Raw genomic sequence first — 22,500 nt, 5'->3', positions numbered from 1 at the left:
CTGACAGAACAGGAAGGGTACGCGTCCCTGCTACACTCATCAACCCACACTGGCAAGCAAATATTCTCTCTCTCTCTCTCTCTCTCTCTCTCTCTCTCTCTCTCTCTCTCTCTCTCTCTTACCTTTCAAAGAAGCTGCGGTGTTTCGTTCTATCATAAAGACAAAACTGCGTGGCTGACTGGGTGGCTAAGCACTTGACTGGCTGCCTGGCTGGGGATGGAGGAACACATTAGTACACTGACTGACTGACTGACTGACACTGTTTGGCAAGGCACGTGCACAATATATTCAAGGCTAATGATGCTACTTACACCCTCAGTAGGAGTGCCAGTTGCAGTGGTGGGACTTGTAGCACCTTTTTAGCGCCAGTAGTAGTAGTAGTAGAAGTAGTAGTAGTTCTCGCTGCCCTTATGCGTACTGCTGTATATTTCATCACTGTAGCAACGCCAGTAGTGGAAGCAGTGGCAACTGTAGCAGCGGCAGTAGTAATGATAATAAAAAAGTAATATTATCACGTATTAACCGTGATGCCACTCTTTCCTTTGGCTTCTCAAAGCACAACACAACACGACACAACACAACACACGCGGTGTCTTCGCGGCCGCAACACAAGTCACGGGAGAGAACACGTGGGTCCTGTCAGGTGGTGGTGGTGGTGGTGGAGAGACAGTGAAAGCCTCACCCTATGCGCTCCAGCCTCCCGCCCCTTCCTGCGCCACGACTGGTTGGTCACTGAGGCTGGGCAGAGCCGCACTGCCGCAGAGGCGCCGGTGGTTTGGCATGCGCAGCTCAGTGTTGCCAGATAATTGAAAAATCAACCGGTACTTATGAAGACTTTTCTGACCGCCTTGCTCTCTCACCGCGGCTGTGTTGATCTCCTTGCAGGAGTGCGTGTGCCCTGCGGCAGTGCGCGGCTTGTTGTCTTCACTCACGGAGGCAACAAGGCGCGTCTTTGTCGTCTAAGAGGCGCTTGTTTGTTGACGTTTATTGTTCAAAGAACGTGCTATACATACATACTATACAACGTACATACATACATCCATGTGTTCATGAACAGGGCGGGCATTAGGCCGCCGCTGAGGAGGTTGTCCCCGAAGATCGCGTGGGGACGTGGTGGTGGTCTGCGCGTGCCCTGGCCGATAGTGGGCGGAGGGGGGGGGGCTAGCGGGGGAGTTACACGGAGCACCTCCAGCAGCACGTCCGGCGGGCTCAGTGGCATCACGAGGGCGGGCTTGGCCTCGCGTGTGTCTGAAGCCTAATTAATAACTAGCTTGTGCATCAGGCTACTGCAATTCCCATGAAAGCAATACCAGTGTCCCTCACGATGTCTCTCTGCAATCTTTCGCTCGACTGACGATATTGCGCGACAATACGAAGCAGAGCATGGGGGGACAAAAATACTGGTCGCGCCTTCGCCTGCTGCAGACTGGGCGCCACGTGCTGGTGAAAGCGGGGCCAACTGCGACTCTCTTGACGGCTTCGTCTGCTGCCTCGTCCCCGGCGCCCAGCATCCTTACGTGGGTGGGGATCCAATGCAGCTTGACCAGCCTGCCCCGCGCGGCCAGAGCCTGCAGGCTTCCCAGGACAGCAGTGACGAGGCGCACGTTGTCGCTCGGTCGCCTCTGGGCAGCGCTGGGCGTGCTGGAGGGCGTGGAGGATGGCCGCAGCTGCGTGCCTTTAGTAACGACTGCCGCAGCTCCAGGTGGGGTGCAGAGACCCTTGTTGACTGGCAGAGGCGTGGCGGAGATCCCCGGCGTGGAAGGTGGGAGCCTCCCGCCGCTGTGAGGGCATCCTTCTACGTGGGCCAGGATGTGCGGCGCCAGGCAGGTGTTGGCGAGCAGCCAATGGCCTTGTAGCCGTGCACATCCTCCGCCCTCCACGTCGCGGGGAAAGGTTCCGGCCACGCGGAGGGCCATGATGTGCTCCACCCTTGCTACGAGGAGCACCAGGCTGCCTCGCTTTGCATCACGCAGGCGCTGCACACCTCGGCGCCGCCACCACGGGAAAAAGCAGATGAAGTGACTCCTTCCACGCTGACGACGTGCTTCTTTCTCCCCCTCGCCTCTAGATCTGAAGTGAAGCTGATTCAGCTGCAAAGCCCCCCTCCCCCCTAACCAGAACACCTCCCCCCCCTCACATAGCTTGGTATCATGTCTCCATGACTGTCGGCACTGTGGGTTCTCTGCAATGGCACGCCGAAGCATTATGGGACACTGAACCAAAAATACCATTGTTGCATCCAGTGTTCTGGGTGTGGCCATTAAATGAACATCAACCGTCATCGCTTCCATACACGTATGTGTCTTTAAAGGAACTTCAAAAACCTTGTGGCGTGTTTTTTAGGTCACTACAAAAATGGTGACATCCTCCACACTGGTTTATTTTGCGATTTATTCCAGGTATGTCCCCTTTCAAATTGTGCACAAGTACTCAAGTGCAGCATTAGCTCACACCGGACGATGGCAGACAGCTGACAGATGACCCTGCCACTGCGCCCCTCCCCGCGCTGGTCAGAGCACATCACCCGCGTCTTTTGTGACCATCAAAAGCGCGGGAAAAAGTCGACGCGGACCTCCACCTGTCAGCGCGCGTAAAAAAACAGCGTTCTTTGTTCATGTACCCATACAAGTCACGTGGGTAAATGGTAGTAGTAGTAGTAGTAGTAGTAGTAGTAGTAGTAGTAGTAGTAGTAGTAGTAGTAGTAGTAGTAGTAGTAGCAGTAGTAGTAGTAGTAGTAGTAGTAGTAGTAAAAATAACGTGAAGAGGAAAGGAGGAATAGAGAAAAAGTAGAAAAAAAAAAAAAAAAAAAACACCACTCCAGCTGCTGTTAGGATATTTTGACGTGAAAAAGCTGGAAAGGCTGAGACAGAGCTGACCCCAAATGAAAGAGAATTAAGCTGTCACCGTATTCAGACCAGATGTAAGGTCAAGGAAAAGGCAAACACAGGTGAAGGAACAGGTGATGAAGCAATGTGTGCGAAGGAGCTGAAAATAATGAATGCTGTGAGAGAGAGAGAGAGAGAGAGAGAGAGAGAGAGAGAGAGAGAGAGAGAGAGAGAGAGAGAGAGAGAGAGAGAGAGAGAGAGAGAGAGAGAATGATTAATTAGTTTGATCTAGGAGTTAGAATTTCTTAGTGTGTGTGTGTGTGTGTGTGTGTGGTGCCAGGCAAGAGAGATACGACAGACGTTGGTGTGCTTAGATCAGCAGTGTGTGTGTGTGTGTGTGTGTGTGTGTCCTCTCTACCCTGCCACTCTTCAATACACGTGGACAATATTTTAAAAGATCTCAGGTCATAAAAACTACCTTCAAAGACCCCTTAATAACCAGACAGGTTTTTGTGTGTGTAGTTTTGAATAGCGATGCAGAAAAGACACTGAAAGCCAACACTATTTAACGTCACGCACGCTGAACCATCCCTAGCGTCACACACACACACCACAACACACACTTAAGCATTCCTAGCATCACACACACACCACAACACACACTTAGCATTCCTAGCATCACACACACACCACAACACACACTTAAGCATTCCTAGCATCACACACACACCACAACACACACTTAAGCATTCCTAGCATCACACACACACCACAACACACACTTAAGCATTCCTAGCATCACACACACACCACAACACAAACATGGTGTAGTGGTTAGCACACTCGGCCCACAACCAAGAAGGCCCTGGTTTGAGTCACGGGCGCGGCGAGGCAAATAGGAAAGCCTCTTAATGTGTAGCCCCTGTTCACTAGCAGCAAGTAGGTACGGGATGTTGTGACCTCGCTGTCCCGGTGTGTGGTGTGTCATTGGTCTCAGTCCTACCCAATGATCGGTAGGGGAACGGCTGGCTGGGTGACCAACAGACGTAGGTGAATCACACACACAAACACACACACTGAACTATTACCAGCATCGCAAAACACCCTTGAAAACCTTTGCAACTTCCACTAAGCCAGTTGAGGTAATGAAAACAGGACATTAAAGCTACAAGAAGCCATCTACACTACACGTGACAGTCCCTATCTCACACATGGCCTGACTATGAAGCTAACTCAGCACTCAGCACCCTCCCAAGTTCCCATTCTCGTAGCACCTGAGTCAGACATCACATGATACTGATGTGGGAGTGTTCATGTTGGCATATATTTATTTATTTATTTTTTTTAGCTCTCTTATCTAGTCTCAGTCATCGCCACGGGTCAAGAGGGCAGGAGAAGAATGCTGGAGGTTGTATATGTGTGAGCTGGTGATGGTACATATGTTTGTTTATGAAATTTGAGGCTTTAACTAAAATGCCCGTGAGTGATTTGAAGTATTACAGGGAAAAGTTTAGCTTGGTGTATGAACCGAACGGGAAATAAGCAAAAAGAAACTGGTGAATTATTTTGAAAGCATAGAAAAGTTGATGATCTCCAGGTTAGAAAAATAAATGAAGAAAAGACTGCGCCACACACACACACACACACACACACACACACAGACATATCGGTTCTATAACTTCCTGTCTAGCTATACAAACTTATAATCTACATGACAGCAATAATAATATGTTTAGGGATTTAAACTTCATGAAATCCGAAACGAGTCGACACGTTTTGAAGTACCAGAAGAGTAAGTTTGAGGATTCACAACCTTTAGAAGACAGAAGTGGGTATTTGACGAGACTTAAAGACAAATTACCTCGCCACTTGTGCAAAATGTTGAAGAGAATATATATACATCTATACGTCTCCACTACAGTCAGGTCACGTGTAGCTTCAGGTGTGGGTGGGAATGTACCAAAATGTATCAAAATAAAAAAAAAAGGAGAAAAAAGTAATTACAGGCTGAAAAATTAACACAGGCCTATACCTCCACTACAATCACGATATGGAGATTAAAAAAAATAAATAAAAATAAGAAAAATCTGGTTTTTAAATGCACCAAAAATATCAAGGAGGAGAAAAAAAAGAGTAAAAACGGGCTGAAAGATAAACACAGGCCTATGTATATCTCCACTACAGTAAAGCATCGAGACACATTCCGAATCACTTCCGCCTGTCAACATCACTACTTAAAGACGCTTTAGTTAACAATACATAAGTTTTTAAGGATGTTTTACGGCTCTAGTGACAGAATAACAATATTTCTACATAAAAGGAGAAACCAATACGTGGGTTTTTAATAGTGTTTTTACGGCTCTAGTGACAGAATAACAATATTTCTACATAATTAACAGGAGAAACCAATACGTGGGTTTTTAATAGTGTTTTTACGGCTCTAGTGACAGAATAACACTACATCATTAACAGGAGAAACCAATAAGTGGGTTTTTAAGGGTGTTTTTACAGCTCTAGTGACAGAATAACAACATTTCTACATTATTAACAGGAAAAACAGTGTTGGGAACCCCGCGAGTCATCTCTGTAGCGAAGCAATTCTGAAAACCACAAAGTGAGGCAGAATGGAACAAAATGTCGGCAAATAATGAACAGGTACAGTACTTACGACCTGCAACCTCTTCTTTTGTCTCTCCTCTGGTTACCCCGCACGGTTCCTCCAGTCAGATACGCTGGAAGCAATCTGCACTATGCACAGAATCTACGGTGGATATGGGAACACTTAAGAAAAAGGACTTGGTACAAAATAAAGCAAGGAAATTATTCAACACGCCAACTGGTAACACATGGCGGATCTGCTGGCTGGTGGTGGTGATGGTGGTGGTGATGAATTGTGGGAAATATTTTTTTTGTATGGCTTTCTTTTTCGTTATGGTGGTTTTATATATTGTGGGCAATTTTGGAATAATATTAGCGTTTTTATCGGAGGCTTAGGTTTGGTTTAGGCTCATTCAGTTAATGGATTTCACAATTAATTATTTCATTGTATAGATCATGGGGGGAAGAAAGCCTCGTATTTTGTCCAGAAATAAACGTTCAGTGTCTGGGAATTATTGGGCTAGTTACTTTCATAATTCCCTTGATTTTTTTGTTATTTGTTGTTTTTTTCTTAAGACTATCTCCCTCGCGAGTGAGTTTTCCCCTTGCGGTTTCATTGGTTCTTGATAAATTATTATTATTTTATTTTATTTTATCTTTTTTTTGTGTGTGTGAATTCCCTATCTTCTGTAAAATAACTGAGTCTTTCGCCACGAGTAATAGAATCGCAAGGGATTTTTATTTTGTAATTATGCTGTCTTATTGTTACCAGTTAACCCTCAAATACTCTTAGATCAAACTATTCTATAAATATTTTGCTTAGATCAACTCATTCTATAAATATTTGGACTCCACTAAGACACACACGAAAAAAAAGTATTACAAAACTTATTATTTCCAATCATAGAGACTCCTTGACAGTTATTTCATATTATTAACCTTACACTGTGCTAAATGTGGGTGTGGATGCAATTATACTCAAGCCATTCACGTTATCTTTACCCAGACATCCTTTTAAGTATTTTTTTTATCAATAAAATATCTATCCATCCATCCATCTATCCATACAAACTTACCAAGGAACTACAAAAATTAATATAGGAAACTAAAAATTCAGATCTATCACAAATTACATCCAGTATTTAGTTAATTAAATATTCACGCCATCAGTTTAACGTGATTACTCTGAATAATTTTTCGTCCCATTCCCGATGTGTATGTATGTACGTACATATGACAGCATTTGTCTATGTATACCACTTAAAAGTTTCAGTATGACTTTATCTAAACCTGATTCATGTCTATCGCTATTTATCCCCTAATAAAGTCAACTACCACTAATTTAATCCATCAGGCCCTAATTTACTGTTCTTCCTGTTATTTTTCCCCCTTGATTCTAATACGCGTACCATCTTCTTTTAACAGATTCACATAGTAGTGCAAGTTGCCAACATAACTCTGGAGTGGTGAAGCTCCTTTTCTTTTTCTTTTTTTTGTTATGCAAGAGTCACCGAACAAGGGTAACAAAATTCTGGGGAAAACAAAAGCCCACTTCATTGTCAGTCTCCTAAAAAAGACCACTGAACAGAATTCACATGGACGTCTTGAAACCTCCCTCGTGAAAGAGTTCAAGTCACAGGATGGAGGAAACACAAGAGGTAAATATGGTGCTGTCACTCCCAAGTCTCAGGGCTGGCGCGGCAGGGGCCAGGCAGGTCCTAGGAACACACACAGGTCAAGACTTCTCTTTTAATGTGTAAGAAAAGGTTAAGTTTATGTATCAACACTTAAACAGGTAATTATGATACACAGACACCTTGCATCTCAGGCTGTCTTTACCTGGACACACCCTCACCTGCACGGCAATCATGGCCTCACTCACAATACAAGATGGAACTAAAACTGCAGAGAAGACAGAAGAAAGATAATAATAAAAAAGAGAATGGAAATGAAAAGAAAACCCTTAATGCTATGAATAACTCATGAGCCCTAAATTGATTAACCAGAATGCAAACACTTGCTCTTTTCCCTAAATACACAAAAATAACACCACAGTGTCTACAATATAAAACACCTCAGGCAACCGGCCATCTTGTCGGCGCCTGGCTGCCCTGCCCCTCCTCCTGCCGGGGTGAGGTAAGGGTGCCTGGTGGTGGTGGTGGTGTGGAGGGCAGGGCCACGGGGATGCCTACTCCCCGGTGCCCCGTACACTGCTGGACGCCCTTACTCTAGTATGTACCCTGACCAGCAGTTCATGCCCATCGCTGAGCTGCCAACGCCCCAACACGGTCTGGCCGCGAGGGTGCAGGCGGCTGTCTAAGTAACTGCATCTCCTGCACAGCATGCCATACACTGGGTTGACTGCGTGTGTGCGTGTGTGTGTGCGTGTGCGTGTATGTTGTATGCATGTCTAAATGTACTCAACATCCTTAAACATTTTTACTTTATACTGATTTCTTTGTCCCTTAACTCTTTCTCTCTGCATCACAGAGGGAATGACAAAGCTATGTCATGTTTTGATGTGGCCATGAATGCTGCTGCTGCTGCTGCTGCTGTGCTCTTGACCCCCTGAATGGAAGCAATACAGACAGCAGCAGCAACAGTAGTAGCAGTGGTGGTGGTGGCAGCAACACCAATAATGGCAGCAGGTCAGCGGCTCACAGGAGGATGGATGAGGGAGGAATGGAACTTAGGAATAGAGATCGTCATCTTCCCCGTCCGTGCCAAAGTTCCCGCCCTGACTGCTGCCGCCCTGCCCCTGTTGGTCGGGGAAGCGGAAGTTTGACCCAAAGCCGCGACTCTGCTGTAGCGTCTGGGAGAACATCTCGTACTTGCGGATGTCGTTGTCCGAGACGGAGCGGTGGGCAAACTTCATGGCCTCTTCAAAGTGGTCGCGGGTGATCTCCGGCACCGGGTCCTCCTCCTCCATCTGCCGCACAGGTGATGGGGAGAGAGAGAGAGGAGGCATGAGGGGGGAGGAAGGGCCAGTGAGATGGAGGATGCTGAGTGTTGTGATTGGTGGGGGAGAGGAGAAAGAGGTGCGAAAGTAGTAGAAAGATCATTATACAGCCTGTCACTTCCCGCAGCAGTTTTACTTGCCAGGGAGCCACAACAAACAAAGCAACACTCCCAAATGCCACATCAACACAGCACAGAGACAAGCTGCAATCCAATTTAGTACTACCAATTTCAAGACTGTCACAACATCCCCAATCGTTAGGCAGAGTGAATAAACTTGTAACTGTAGTGGATGAGGGGGTGGATGTGATTCTCCCCTTCCACATTCTTCGGATCTATGCATCTCGCTCCACACTTTCCTCACATCACCCCAATTATGATGTTTCCTCCTCTCTGTTGGTCTGTGATGCAACGTCGCGACCCACACAAGGCACAAAAAAGCTTCACCGCAATAATTTCTATCGCAGAAGCAAATCCTGTCATTCAACTTCCTGGTATCTGTACACTAGCAATTCAAACATTACACACACAATCATTAACACTCATATTTTAAAATCTTATCAACCATTTTCTTCATCATTAACTCTGACCACAAAAAACACTGAATACCTCCTTATAAACCTATCAATCATTTCCTTCATTATCTATCTATCTATTTCTATTTTCACCAAGCACACCTCAACCCTGTCAAACACTGAATACCCTTTTATAAACCTATCAGTCACTTCCTTCCTTATTTATCTATTCTTTTCCATCAAGCACACCTCAACCCTGTCAGCTTCTGGTGGAAAGGGACAATCACATGGACCACCGTACTACACCCCTAGACCTCTCACACTAATAAAAGGGACAAGCAAGCCAATGTCAGGTACTCACATCCATGTTGTCACCCTCGGCTCTCTCCTTTTCCCGGCGGATGTCTGCCTCAATGGCCTGTCTGATGGCAAGCTTGCAGGCCCTCTGGCAGATCTCAGTCAAGTCGGCGCCAGAGAACCCGTGGGACACCTTGGCCAGGTACTCCAGGTCCACACGCTGATGAAACACACACGTAAGTTAGCAAGGAGGGTCAGACTGAGGTGCTGGCCAGGTTACAGTTCAAATTTAAGGGAGAAAATATCTTTAGAACTGAAAACTGAAAGCATTTACATCTACAGCTATGATGTATTTCAAAATTTTTAGCCAGCAAGATCTTTTATAAATTAATGTACCATACATCTTTTAACACTCGAATAAATCACACGTTTCACATTTCTGACACCAAGACGCCTTACAAAACTACAATAAAAGCTCCCGAGAAAGCAAAACTACCCATCTTTTTAACACTTGAGTAATGACACACCTTTCAAACTAACACAACACCTCAAGAACCCTTCAATCCCTTCCCCCTCCCCACCTTGGACACCGGGGACTTCCTGAGACAAGCCTTCAGGATCTGGACACGGGACTTCTCATCAGGCAGCGGGATGTAGATGAGCTGGTCCAGACGGCCGGGACGCAGGATGGCCGGGTCAATGATGTCTGGCCTGTTGGTGGCGCCGATGATGAAAACATTTTTCTTGGCGCCCATCCCGTCCATCTCTGTCAGGACCTGTGGGAATGACCTCCATGTGTGACATTCCACCACCATCACCACCTATTATATCTACACTAGAAATGCACCTAACCATAATTATTACTACTGAATCAAGATCAGTGCTTTAATATATCTCTCCACCTCTTTATCTTCTTTCCTCTCCCTCTCTTATTCACCTCCACCACCACCACCACCACCAACAATGTTTTGGCAATGTCAGCAACATCTATCATTACTATTAGATCAGTCATTTCTCTTATCCATATTTCTTCTTTTCCTCTCTTATTCCCTTCCTCTTTCTCTCATTTCTCACTCTGCTCTTTCAATCATTCCTTCACCTTCTCCCTTGACAGCTATTCCCACTTCATATTAGTAAACATTTGCAGACATCTTTACAAGTCCCCTGAGATAAATAGTTTTATTAGCCACCACATAGTACTAATTTATCTGTGTTCTCTCTGCCACTACTTCCTCCTCCTCACCTGGTTGATAACTCTGTCTGCAGCTCCACCACCATCACCCACTGACCCACCCCTGGCCTTGGCAATGCTGTCCAGCTCATCAAAGAACAGCACACAGGGGGCAGCAGCACGGGCCTGAAGGGGAACACTTGTTAGTACCCCACACAAATGCATTGATCACTTAAATTGCTAAAAAATGCACCGAGTGTCTTTTTAAAATTTCATTAATCATTTTTTCATTATTTATTATATTTAAACCACTAAAAACATATTCTATATCCTTTTTAAATCTCATCAATCATTTTCTATTATTTATCTGATTTAAACCGCTAAAAATATATAAACATTCTTTTTTAAAATAATTTCAATCGTTTTTTCATCATTTTATCTATCTTCCATCTAATTTAAATCACTAAAAGATACACTGAACATATTTTTAAATCTTATTAACCATTTTCTTCATCATTACCTCAAACCACTTAAGACAAACACTGAATACCCTTTAATAAACCAATCAATCATTTCCTTCATTATCTATCTATTCTTTTCATCAAGCATGCCTCACACACTCAAGGCAGCTTTGAGTCACGAGCACCAGTCAGTCAGCAAGCGAGTCGGGTGCCTGTCTGCCTCACCTTGTCAAACACATCTCGCACGTTGGCTTCAGACTCGCCAAACCACATGGTGAGCAGCTCGGGGCCCTTGATGGAGATGAAGTTGGCCTGGCACTCATTAGCAATAGCCTTGGCCAGCAGTGTCTTACCTGTGGAGCATTGGAAGGTGTGAGTTTAAGGCGTCTCTCTCTCTCTCTTTCTATTGTTGCTAAATGTCTATTGTCATTATCTATCTGGTTCTTAGTTTAATTTACATCTCTTTCTCTCCTTGATGCAAAACTTTGAATTTCTATCTTATAGTTCTTAGTTTAATTCACATCTCTTTCTCTCCTTTGAATTTCTATCTTATCAGTCTATTATTTCCTTCTCTCTCTTCTATTTCCACCTGCCTGTCTGTGTCTCTCTCTCCTTCAAGCTGCAACACAAGTGAATTCTCTTCTCTATATCTCTCATTTCCTCTCCCTCTCTTAATATTAACCCTTCATTTTCACTTAATTTGTCACTCTATTCATCTTCCTTTCCTCTCACTCTCTTATTTCCTTCCTTTTCTCTTAATTTATCACTTCTACAATCATCTTTCCACCTCCTACTCCCTTGACACCCATCCCACTCCCCCCAAAATAACTTCAGTAGCAAACAGATGTGCAGACAGGGAAGGGCGTGGCAGCGTGAACAGGAAGACACACCAGCACAGCCACTCACCACATCCTGGGGGCCCGTAGAAGAGCACTCCCTTGCTGGGCGTCATGCCAAACTTGAGGAACTTGTCTGGGTGCTCCACAGGGTACTGCACCAGCTCCTGCAGATGAACAGTGGGTATTGAGATTTGTAGGATTAAAAAGAAAAGACTAAGAAATTTAAAGACACTTGCTCCTCCTGTGATTAGACTTGATATACCACTTAAAAAAGAAAGCAAGAATATGAAGTTAATAATAAACTGAAAGGATAGATGAAGCAAAACAGGACTTACTTAAGCTTATGTCTCACAAAATTAACACCTTTCCCTGCACAGCAAAACCAGAATAAGAATCTAATAAAAAACTTAAACTTAAGCTAACATCTCAAAAACAACAATGAATGGAGGAACAGCAACAGACAAATGCAGCCCGACTTGTACCTGCAGCTCCCTCTTGACGTTCTCCAGGCCACCCACGTCGTCCCAGGTGATGTTGGGCACCTCCACCACTGTCTCCCTGAGTGCCGATGGGGTGCTCTTACCCATTGCAAACCTGAAGTTCTCCATCGTGACAGCCAAGGAGTTAAGCACCTGTGGGAGGGAGTGTGCGTTGAGATGCTGGAGTGGCTGAAGGAGTGAAGATTAAGGAGTGAAGAGAAAGAGAGAAAGAGAGAGGGAAGGACAGTATAAATGGTGGAATATAAAGATGCATTACTGAACTTGATAACTGAAGGAGATAGAGAAAGAAAGATGATACAAACAGCACATCTTTATCCTACCACCTCAATAGAAAAACTAAGGAAACAAAAATTTAAACCAAAAAACACAAGCAAAACCATCTCTCCTGCATCCCCCCTCCCCTGACCCATAACAGGACCTGACCTCAGCATCAATTTGGTCATCATCAAGGTCAATAAGGTCCATCTTCTCCCTGATCTGCTGCAGGGCCGCCTCGGAGCACAGGGCGGCCAGGTCAGCGCCCACATGGCCGTGTGTCTCGGCGGCAATCTGTTCAAGGTCCACGTCATCCGAGAGTTTCATGTTCTTGGTGTGAATCCTGAGCACTTCGAGACGGCCTGAGGGTGAGGAAGAAGAGGTGGTGTGTTAGTGTGTTTGTGCATCAGTGGTGGTGGTGGTGGTGGTACATCTTTCCTTAACTCTTATATACTGGGTAGAAACTCCAATATCTTTTTCTTTCTGAGGTTATAAAGATTTCATTCCTTGCTTAAAATGGGCTGTGAATTGTTGGGTATTGCTGGGAAAGAGTTGAATTAGTCTTTCTTTTCTTTCCTTTTCTGTTTTTGGTGGTGGTAGTGGTGTGGTTAAGCAAGTCTCTTAAATTTCTTTCTTTTTAATATATTTGAAGATTAAGTTAGTTTTCCTTTCTTTTCTTTCTTTTTATGCATAGCCTTTCTTTTCTTTTTTATGTAAGAGGGGAAACTGGCCAAGAACATCTAAAAAGGGGGAAACAAAGGCCCACTTAACTTTTTTCCTTAATGTACGAGAGGAACTGGCAAAGGACAACAAAAAGGGAGAAAAATAAAGACCGCAAAGAGCCGGTTCCAAACAAAACGTCAAATGGATCATACAAAATTGGAGGATAAGTGTCTTGAAACCCTCTTGAAAGAATTACCATATACTGAAGGACTGACAATGGAAGCAGCAAGACTCCAGTCCCTCTTGAAAGAGTTCAAGCCACAGGAAGGAGGAAATACAGAAGCAGGTAAGAGTTGACAGTTTACCAGAGAAGAGATGAATGACTGAGAACGCTGGTTAATTTAGGGCTGGTATTGATGTGTAAGGGAAAACTATTGATAAAAAAAAAAAAGATAAAATTAACTAAAATCGACACAGATAACTAAAACGAAAACAAAGGAAAAACCAAAGAGATTCACTAACACACACACAAACACACACAATATTACACGATGAAACAATACAAGTCTGAGTCAATCCTGTCAAAAAAATAGATGATAAACCAAAATAATAATGGCTACAACAACAACAGAATAGAGAGAAACAGACAGACACTCAGACACTCACCGGTTGTGTCTGGAATGCTGATGTCCACCTCTCGGTCAAATCGGCCAAACCTCCTGAGGGCCGGGTCGATTGAGTTGGGCCTGTTGGTGGCGGCCATCACAATGACATGAGACCGTTGCTTCAGGCCGTCCATCAGTGTGAGGAGCTGCGACACGATGCGGCGCTCCACCTCCCCATGAGTCTGCCGGGGGAAAAGCGTGTCAGGTGGGGAGCAGAAGTGGATGATGCATGGATCGCTTCACTCCTAAACTAACCTAACCTAACCTGCCCTAAATTAACCTAACCTAAACTAACAACCTAAGCTAACCTAACTTAACCTAAGCCTGAAGACCCTGCCAATAACACAGAGAAGCCCGAAGACCTTACCAACAACAGATACCAGCTTCAAGACCCTGCCAGTAACATACAAAGCCTAACCCTGCCAATAAGAAAGCAGCCTGAAGACCTTACCAATAACACAGAGAAGCCTGACCCTGCCAACAACAAAGATATCAGCTTGAAGACCCTGCCAGTAACATACAAAGCCTGACCCTGCCAATAAGAGAGCACCCTGAAGACCCTGCCAGCCCACACATAGCAGGCAGCAGTCCCCTCACCTTCTCTCTCTTGGGGGCAATGGCATCAATCTCGTCAATGAAGATGATAGCCGGGGCATTCTTCTCTGCCTCCTCGAATGCCTTCCGCAGGTTGCTCTCCGACTCACCTGTGGGGTTCACGTTAGGTTAGGTTAGAGATGTGACAAATAAATGTTCGTCATATTCTATTAGTGCTTTGAAACTGGGGCTATCTAATCTCTTATTCTTTTGTCATTTCTTCCTGTTGTTTCTGTCCCTTTGCATCTTCCTATCACTTCTCCTTCTCCTCCTTTTTTGGTTGTTTCTCTAGTCAAGGGCTGAGATCACGTACAAGTCTCCTCCAGTTATTTTCCTCCCTTGCATCTTCCTTACATAACCTCTGTACAATAATTCTCCCAGTGGCTAAGGTTAGGACTGGTCTTTCTTGCTAGATTCATTATTATAAAGGGTTTCAATAAGAGTAATTTAATTTTTTTTGTGAGGGTGTAAACTTGAAGGGGTTTTTTTTCTCATATATTTTTGTGCCCAGCTTGACTCTCTTTCATCGTCTCATTCTTAATTCTTAGTTCATTCATTCTCATTCCTTATTATCACTGTTTATTCCCATTTCAATCAACCCCATTCTTAATTTCAAGTCCCATTCCTTATTCCTCCTCAATTACTCCCAATTCACTCAGACCCACCCTCAGTCCACTCCCTCCCTACTACTCCCAGCCCCTGCCAGCCCCTGCACCACGCACCTGCCAGCTTGGACATGATCTCTGGGCCATTGATGAGGAAGAAGAATGCTCCTGTCTCATTGGCCACAGCACGGGCTATCAGGGTCTTGCCAGTACCAGGAGGGCCGTAAAGCAAGATACCTGGAATGTGTCATTATACCTGTACACCTTGATGATAATTGGTAGCTTAAATTGATTAGTGGTTCAATACTGATTTCTTATTAATATTTTTATGGCATATTAAGCAGTTATCAAGGGGAAGTACTGTGATGTGGAGGTATGCAAGACAGGTTACCAGACTTCTAATAATGACTGTAGCACCAAAATTTCTCTCTGATTTTTGGAGTTTATGTGTTCTATCTTTTATTTGCCTAAGATTGAGCAAGTAGGATGACTCAAGGGAAATACTATGATGTGGAGGCAAGCAAGACAGGTTACCAGACTTCTAACAACGACTGCAGCACCAAACCTTCTCTTCCTGTTCTTACCTCGAGGGGGCTTGACACCAATGGCCTTGAAGAGGGAGGGGTGACGCAGAGGCAGCTCCACCATCTCCTTGATTTGTGCCAGCTGCTTACGGCAACCTCCAATGTCATCATATCCCACCTCGTTCAGCTGTTCCTCCTCCTCCTGCAAGACACAAACGGCTGTAACCTTTCCCTCTCAATGTGTAGCCCTCTTGATGGCATTAAATGGGTACATGATGCACATTATGGGGTTGTGAGGTTGGTGTTCGTGTGTGTTGTGTGAGTGGTCTCTATGATACAAAGATCAGTCACTAAGAATTATAAGGTTTTCTGTATGTATGTCTGGTGGCTTAGGGAGACCACACACACACACACACACACACACACACACACACACACACACACACACACACACACACACACACACACACACATACAAACACATTCTATCTTTCTCTCTCTTTTTGTAAAAACACAATGAGAAAAAAACTAGGCAAGAACACACACACACACACAAGCACAGTCTCTCTCTCTCTCTCTCTCTCTCTCTCTCTCTCTCTGTAAAAACATAATTAGCTAAGAAAAACACATACCTCCCGCTTAACAGGCTCTCCCTCGCAGTAGATGACAGTGTCCTGGGAAACAATGCAGTATGGGGCTGGGTCTGTCTCCACCACCTTGAACTCCACAGCTCGCATGCCCCCACGCACCAAGAACAGGTCGCCCTTGTGGATGGGCCGGTATGCCTCCAGGAAGTATGGCTTGAGGTACACCTGAGCATGAGAAGGTAAAGTTATGTGGTTATTTTTTTTTTGTGTGCGATTAAAATGAAGGTAATTATCAGTTTTTATATTTTCCTATTTCTTTTTCTTCTTCACCTTCTGTTACTTAATGCTTATTCCTTCACATGTTTTTATAGTTAAGATAATTAAATTGGTTCCTATCTATATATTTTTTTCCTTCACCTTACACTTCTTAATACTTAAATGATGCATAATCAATTTCATTCCTTCACATTCACATGACTAAAGCATTAAAAACTAGTCAACATATCCTAAACATTTCCTTATTTAACTTGCATTTCTTAACATTCAAACCAAACACAATTCATTTCATTCCTTCATACATCTATCATTAACATAACAAAGCTTTCTACTACTCAAAACAAGCTTCAATCCTTCATATTTCATCAAAACAAGCTTCAATCCTTCATATTTCTATCATAAACCCAATAAAACCAACCCATATTTTCCTTCTTTCTCCCGTCAACCTCTATACTCAAGCCAGACCCACCTCAAAGATGTTCCCTGTGAGGCCCTCCACTGTGTCATCAATAGGCAGGACATGGATACGCTTGCCATACTTAACATCTGGGCACGGCTGGATGGCCACGATGTCCCCCAGGCGGATGCGAAGGTTGTTCCTCACCTGGAGATAGAGCAGGGATGACGTGTGGTGTGGAGGTGATAAGAGTGGAGTGGATGAGGATTGGGAAGTGGAAAATGACAGAGAAATGGAAGTTTAACTGTTTCTTTATGGTATGCATTGATTCATAAGCATTTAGAAGATGAACAAAAAAATAATCATAGGATACAAAACACACAAATCACAACTAAATATAACCAAAACCTCCTTCACAGCAAACACCAGCTAACCAACAAACACACAAACACTGCACCCACCACACGGTTCATCCTGATCTTGTCGTCACTCATCGTGTCATCGGATAACACGATGCACACTGTCTGCTTGCGTTTCTTCCCCTTGATGAGCACAGTGTCTCCTCGGAACAGCTGAAGCTCATCCATCTTGGCCTGACTGAGAGCCACCACTGAGTTATCATCATTAACTGCATCCTCCACTACCAGACGGTTCGGCTTCTTCTTCTCCTTCAGGATTGCAGTGGCCAGGTCTTCTCTGTGGTGAGGAGCAGAGTGAGAGAGCTGACTGAGGGCCGAGTGAGTGACAGGTGGAGGGTGTTAGTGTCAGGCAGGCAAGGAAAGAAGTATTTTTTAAGTGTTTTTTAAGTTTTTATGGAAAGGGGAAACTGTTGTGGGGTTTGTAAGGGGATGGAGGGGAAATGTTTGTGTGTGAGGGGGAGGAAAAGTGCATGATTAGAGGGAAACTGTGCAGATGGAAACATGGATATTTGGAAAGGAAATATATGTATGTGTGTGTGTGTGTGTGTGTGTGTGTGTGTGATAAGGAGGGATAAGACAAGGGGCAGAGAAGCACAACAAATATCCTTTTTTGTCAGAATGCCAATCTTTCAAACACTCCCTTCTGTGACTCAAACACGAGGCACTCACCCCAATCAGGTTATTGATCAGCCACTCAGGGCCAACCTCAGGGCTCATATGCCTACACCTAACTGCCCTAATGCCTCTCATTAAGGGCTTTCAACTTGTCTTACCCCTTGCATATTAATTTCTCTAAAACACTGACAGACAAGGCTATGAGAGGAGGCAGCTGGGGATTAAAATCTTGTTGGCAGAGAGAGAGAAAGAGAGAAAGAGAGAGAGAGAGAGAGAGAGAGAGAGAGAGAGAGAGAGAGAGAGAGAGAGAGAGAGAGAGAGAGAGAGAGAGAGAGAGAGAGAGAGAGAGAGAGAACATGACAGAAGCAATGAATAGTCAGTGGAAATTGTAACAAAGGAAGGCATGGAAGGATGGAAGAAATTAATGAAGAAAAAGAGGAAAGGAAAGGAAGGAAGAAGGAACAAATGAAAGAAAATGGATCAAAGGAAGGAAGTTCACAGGTGGTGGCATTGATTGTTGTTGTTGTTGTTGTTGCTGCAGTGATGGTGGTAGTGAAGAATAACAACATGATGGCTATATATTTACACGCATGACACCAAACACACAAAGGATATTTAGTGTGACTCATTCCCCTTGACAAAACATTTCCACATCCTTCCTGAACACGTTGCATTCCCTGACAACAGCAAAGACTTAAAGAATAGCGATCTTTTGTGTTTTGACTCTGCCTCCCCCTCTCTCTTCCTCTCCTTCCTTCCATCCTCAGCCCATCCATCTGTCTCTCTCCCTACCATGTGACAGCACTTCTCCCTTCCTCCCTCTAGTTTCCTCTCTCCTCTCCCTTTATCTGCATCGTCTTTCTCTACCCTCATTCCTCTTTTCCTACCTCCTCTGTGTGAGAGAGAGAGAGAGAGAGAGAGAGAGATCTTTACCACCATCAACAAGCTAAGCAATGACTAATCTAACAATTCACATGGCAAGCAAGGTGGCTACTGCTGCTGCTGCTGCTGAATGTACAATTGAACAAAGAAAGGGAGAACATGATGTGAAACAAACTTTGATCCTTTTCTGTATCAATTTGTGGATTAGACTGCCACCTTTCTGTCTCTTAACCTACATAAAGCTTATAATGTTACTAGATTTATTCAAAACAATGCATAAGGTACATAACTCAGTTCTTATTATCAGTGCAGTATATCTTCAGCCATAGTAACATATGAGACTGGCATACCTCATTAATTCTCTACCTCACTTATTGTTTAACTAATATAATTGCAGTAGCCAACCAGGTGAGTGAGGCAGAAACAAGCAAACATGACACTCTTCCCAGTTCTGTGCTGTCTATCCCGCCAGAAAATATTTTTTAATTTTTTTTTTTTTTATGTAGGAAGGACACTGGCCAAGGGCAACAAAAATCCAATAAAAAAATATGCCCACTGAAATGCCAGTCCCACAAAAGGGTCAAAGCAGTGGTCAAAAATTGATGAATAAGTGTCTTGAAACCTCCCTCTTGAAGGAATTCAAGTCATAGGAAGGTGGAAATACAGAAGCAGGCAGGGAGTTCCAGAGTTTACCAGAGAAAGGGATGAATGATTGAGAATACTAGTTAACTCTTGCGTTAGAGAGGTGGACAGAATAGGGATGAGAGAAAGAAGAAAGTTGTGCAGCGAGGCCGCGGAAGGAGGGGAGGCATGCAGTTAGCAAGATCAGAAGAGCAGTTAGCATGAAAATAGCGGTAGAAGACAGCTAGATATGCAACATTGCAACGGTGAGAGAGAGGCTGAAGACAGTCAGTTAGAGGAGAGGAGTTGTTGAGACGAAAAGCTTTTGATTCCACCCTGTCTAGAAGAGCAGTATGAGTGGAACCCCCCAGACATGTGAAGCATACTCCATACATGGACGGATAAGGCCCTTGTACAGAGTTAGCAGCTGGGGGGGTGAGAAAAACTGGCGGAGACGTCTCAGAATGCCTAACTTCATAGAAGCTGTTTTAGCTAGAGATGAGATGTGAAGTTTCCAGTTCAGATTATAAGTAAAGGACAGACCGAGGATGTTCAGTGTAGAAGAGGGGGACAGTTGAGTGTCATTGAAGAAGAGGGGATAGTTGTCTGGAAGGTTGTGTCGAGTTGATAGATGGAGGAATTGAGTTTTTGAGGCATTGAACAATACCAAGTTTGCTCTGTCCCAATCAGAAATTTTTGAAAGGTCAGAAGTCAAGCGTTCTGTGGCTTCCCTGCGTGATATGTTTACCTCCTGTAGGGTTGGACGTCTATGAAAAGACGTGGAAAAGTGCAGGGTGGTATCATCAGCGTAGGAGTGGATAGGAAAAGAAGTTTGGTTTAGATCATTAATGAATAATAAGAAGAGAGTGGGTGACAGGACAGAACCCTGAGGAACACCACTGTCAATAGATTTAGGAGAAGAACAGTGCTGTCTACCACAGCAGCAACAGAATGGTCAGAAAGGAAACTTGAGATGAAGTTACAGAGAGAAGGATAGAAACCGTAGGAGGGTAGTCTGGAAATCAAAGCTTTGTGACATACTCTATCAAAAGCTTTTGATATGTCCAAGGCAACAGCAAAAGTTTCACCAAAATCTCTAAAAGAGGATGACCAAGACTCAGTAAGGAAAGCCAGAAGATCACCAGTAAAGCGGCCTTGACGGAACCCATACTGGCAATCAGATAGAAGGTTGTGAAGTGATAGATGTTTAAGAATCTTCCTGTTGAGGATAGATTCAAAAACTTTAGATAGGCAGGAAATTAAAGCAATAGGACGGTAGTTTGAGGAATTAGAACAGTCACCCTTTTTAGGAACAGGTTGAATGTAGGCAAACTTTGGGAATCACTATTTTCAACACTATACAAATATTCTTCGGGATTCCTCTAGTGTATATTGTAGTGGGCAACGTGACTGTCCCTTTCCACCTGTGCCTGACATAAGTGTGTATGTGTGTGTGTGTGTGGGGTCTGGGCCAAGTAAGTACATACATCTTAAAAGAATCAGAAAAACAGGTAATCATAAATCCTTCACCTTAGCTTCCTGTCAACCTTGCAATAACTTAAATAAAATATAATTACCATGCATTTTAACCATAGAAATCAATTATGTATACATTATGCAGTCTCTCAATAGACCTAAATGTGAAATAATACAATATAGATAAGTCTGAACCCAACATTCGTATTGACTGGACTAACAACCTAACGAGAGCAATTAAATCGTGCATTCTTCTATTTAAATCTGACAAACTGACCTTCAACATCAAAACACAACAATAATTCATACAATACAAGTTTAGAACGAGTTAGACAAGTACAGTTCACGTTTCTGAGACCACAAGAGAGGGAGGGAGAGGAAGAGGAGGAGGAGAGGGGGGAAGAGGGGGGGGGTGGAATAACTGCATCAGCTGAAACTCTTTGTCTAGGTAAACATCATCCATTCCTCTATAATTTACGGCTAATATTGCGTCATGCTAGCACCGATGAAGAAGAGGAATGCGTAATGGAGGTAATGGGAGCAGCAGGGTAAAGGAGAATGGGGTGAAATAAAGATAAACGTGAAAAATAATGCGCTGGGTGGCGTGGAACGGTAGGTGACGGAGCAAAATTGAAGGTTCACCCAAGACTGTCCATCTATCAAACTCCATCTCCTACGCACACAACGCCAACCACACACACCTGCCACCCAAAAACACCACACAAACGACTTAAAGCATCGGAAAAGCACCGGAAACGTCCGTAATACGCCCTTAACACCCCAAACCAGCGGCCACGGAGGAGATTCTGGACCCACCAAGCCGGTATGGGCCCATCAATACAACACATACGCAATTTTCACCCATTTCACTCAACACAAGGATCTCCCAGCGCACCCGCGAGGTCCTGGGGGTAATACTCATCCTTGGGGACGTACTGTTCGGCCATGGTGACTGTGTGGAAGGCGTGAGGCTGAGGGAGGTAAGGCTGGCAAGGAGGTCCTGAGCACACTGGCAGGAGGTGGAATGCGCGGAGCTGGTTGGACGCCGCCACCCTCACCTCCTCCATTGGTTATCTCACTACCCCGCCAGGCTTAAATGTCCTCGCCTCGCACCATGCTTATTACAAAGATCGTGAGGAAAAGATCATAAAGGAAAGATGAATAGGGTGTTGAAGAAGAATGAATGATTGAGTAGCAAGGAGCTGAGAGAAGAAGAGCTGAGAGATGCGAGAAATTATACCTGGCTGCGTCAAAATTTACGCCGTTTAAATGCCCCTACCTCATGTCATGCTTATTAGAAAGCCCGTGAGGACCAGGAGGGAAGATCAACAGGAGGACCAGGAAGGAAGATCAAGAGGAGGGAAGATAAAATGAAATATGATGGAAGTAGTGAGGAAAACGAAAATAAAAAAGGCAGGTATACAAATTATATAAGGTTTGTCATGATTAATAGAGATGAATTATGAGATAAAGGACAAGGAGAAAGAATGTGAGGATAAAGAAGACATATATGCAATAGAAGAGGTGTACGGGGACGGGAATTATAAGATAAGAAGGGAAAGAGGACGAGAAGCATGACGGGGAGAAATAGGAAGTACATTGAGTCACGGTACGGTCTCAGCAGCGGTACCCTCGAATATTCCATCTTGCATCATGATGGCGTGATACATTCCTATTATAATTTTATCGTGAAATTTGTAGGTGCGTGTATGTAAGAGATTTGTTTAATTTTTTTTTATTTCTATATTTTCTCTGTC

At 44.1% G+C, this 22,500-nt stretch overlaps 2 protein-coding genes across 6 annotated transcripts in view; both read right to left on the bottom strand.

Moving 5' to 3' along the window:
• Window positions 1-6,963, bottom strand: part of LOC135095071 (uncharacterized) — a 22,638-nt gene extending 15,675 nt beyond the window's left edge. Inside the window, exons 1-2 of one of the 5 annotated variants that reach the window (XM_063995745.1) lie at window positions 5,494-6,963; window positions 123-210 (exon numbers count right to left, since the gene is read on the bottom strand). The gene's annotated coding sequence lies outside the window, so the exon portion shown is untranslated. Of the gene's footprint in view, window positions 1-122; window positions 211-311; window positions 745-5,493 lie in introns of those variants that run through there. The other 4 variants (XM_063995743.1, XM_063995744.1, XM_063995746.1 and 1 more) reach the window with 4 other exon arrangements.
• A 195-nt stretch (window positions 6,964-7,158) lies between these two features.
• On the bottom strand, window positions 7,159-21,839 carry LOC135095073 (transitional endoplasmic reticulum ATPase). Its single transcript, XM_063995754.1, has 16 exons — window positions 21,680-21,839; window positions 17,192-17,426; window positions 16,803-16,937; window positions 16,103-16,282; window positions 15,531-15,672; window positions 15,064-15,183; window positions 14,345-14,451; window positions 13,749-13,929; window positions 12,588-12,781; window positions 12,147-12,296; window positions 11,732-11,828; window positions 11,051-11,178; window positions 10,437-10,550; window positions 9,775-9,969; window positions 9,258-9,413; window positions 7,159-8,352 (listed from the first exon to the last, which is right to left on the bottom strand). The coding sequence occupies exons 1-16, from the start codon at window positions 21,808-21,810 to the stop codon at window positions 8,113-8,115; spliced, it is 2,505 nt and encodes an 834-aa protein (XP_063851824.1). The 5' UTR covers window positions 21,811-21,839; the 3' UTR covers window positions 7,159-8,112.
• Between the last annotated feature and the right edge of the window lie 661 nt (window positions 21,840-22,500).

Source organism: Scylla paramamosain, chromosome 47 (genome assembly GCF_035594125.1).
Source record: "Scylla paramamosain isolate STU-SP2022 chromosome 47, ASM3559412v1, whole genome shotgun sequence".
NCBI classification, from domain to species: Eukaryota; Metazoa; Arthropoda; class Malacostraca; order Decapoda; family Portunidae; genus Scylla; species Scylla paramamosain.
Note: the sequence above shows the minus strand (reverse complement) of the source record. Positions and strands in the feature narration are given on the sequence as shown.

What these genes read in the sequence shown, in the direction of transcription:
- LOC135095073 (XM_063995754.1), bottom strand. Translation starts at nt 21,810, where the DNA reads ATGGAGGAGGTGAGGGTGGCGGCGTCCAACCAGCTCCGCGCATTCCAC. An exon ending in GAGAGCCTGTTAAGCGGGAG is followed by an intron (nt 15,673 to 16,102) that starts GTATGTGTTTTT and finishes TGTGTCTTGCAG; the next exon opens with GAGGAGGAGGAACAGCTGAA. An exon ending in ATGACCAAATTGATGCTGAG is followed by an intron (nt 12,297 to 12,587) that starts GTCAGGTCCTGT and finishes TCCCTCCCACAG; the next exon opens with GTGCTTAACTCCTTGGCTGT.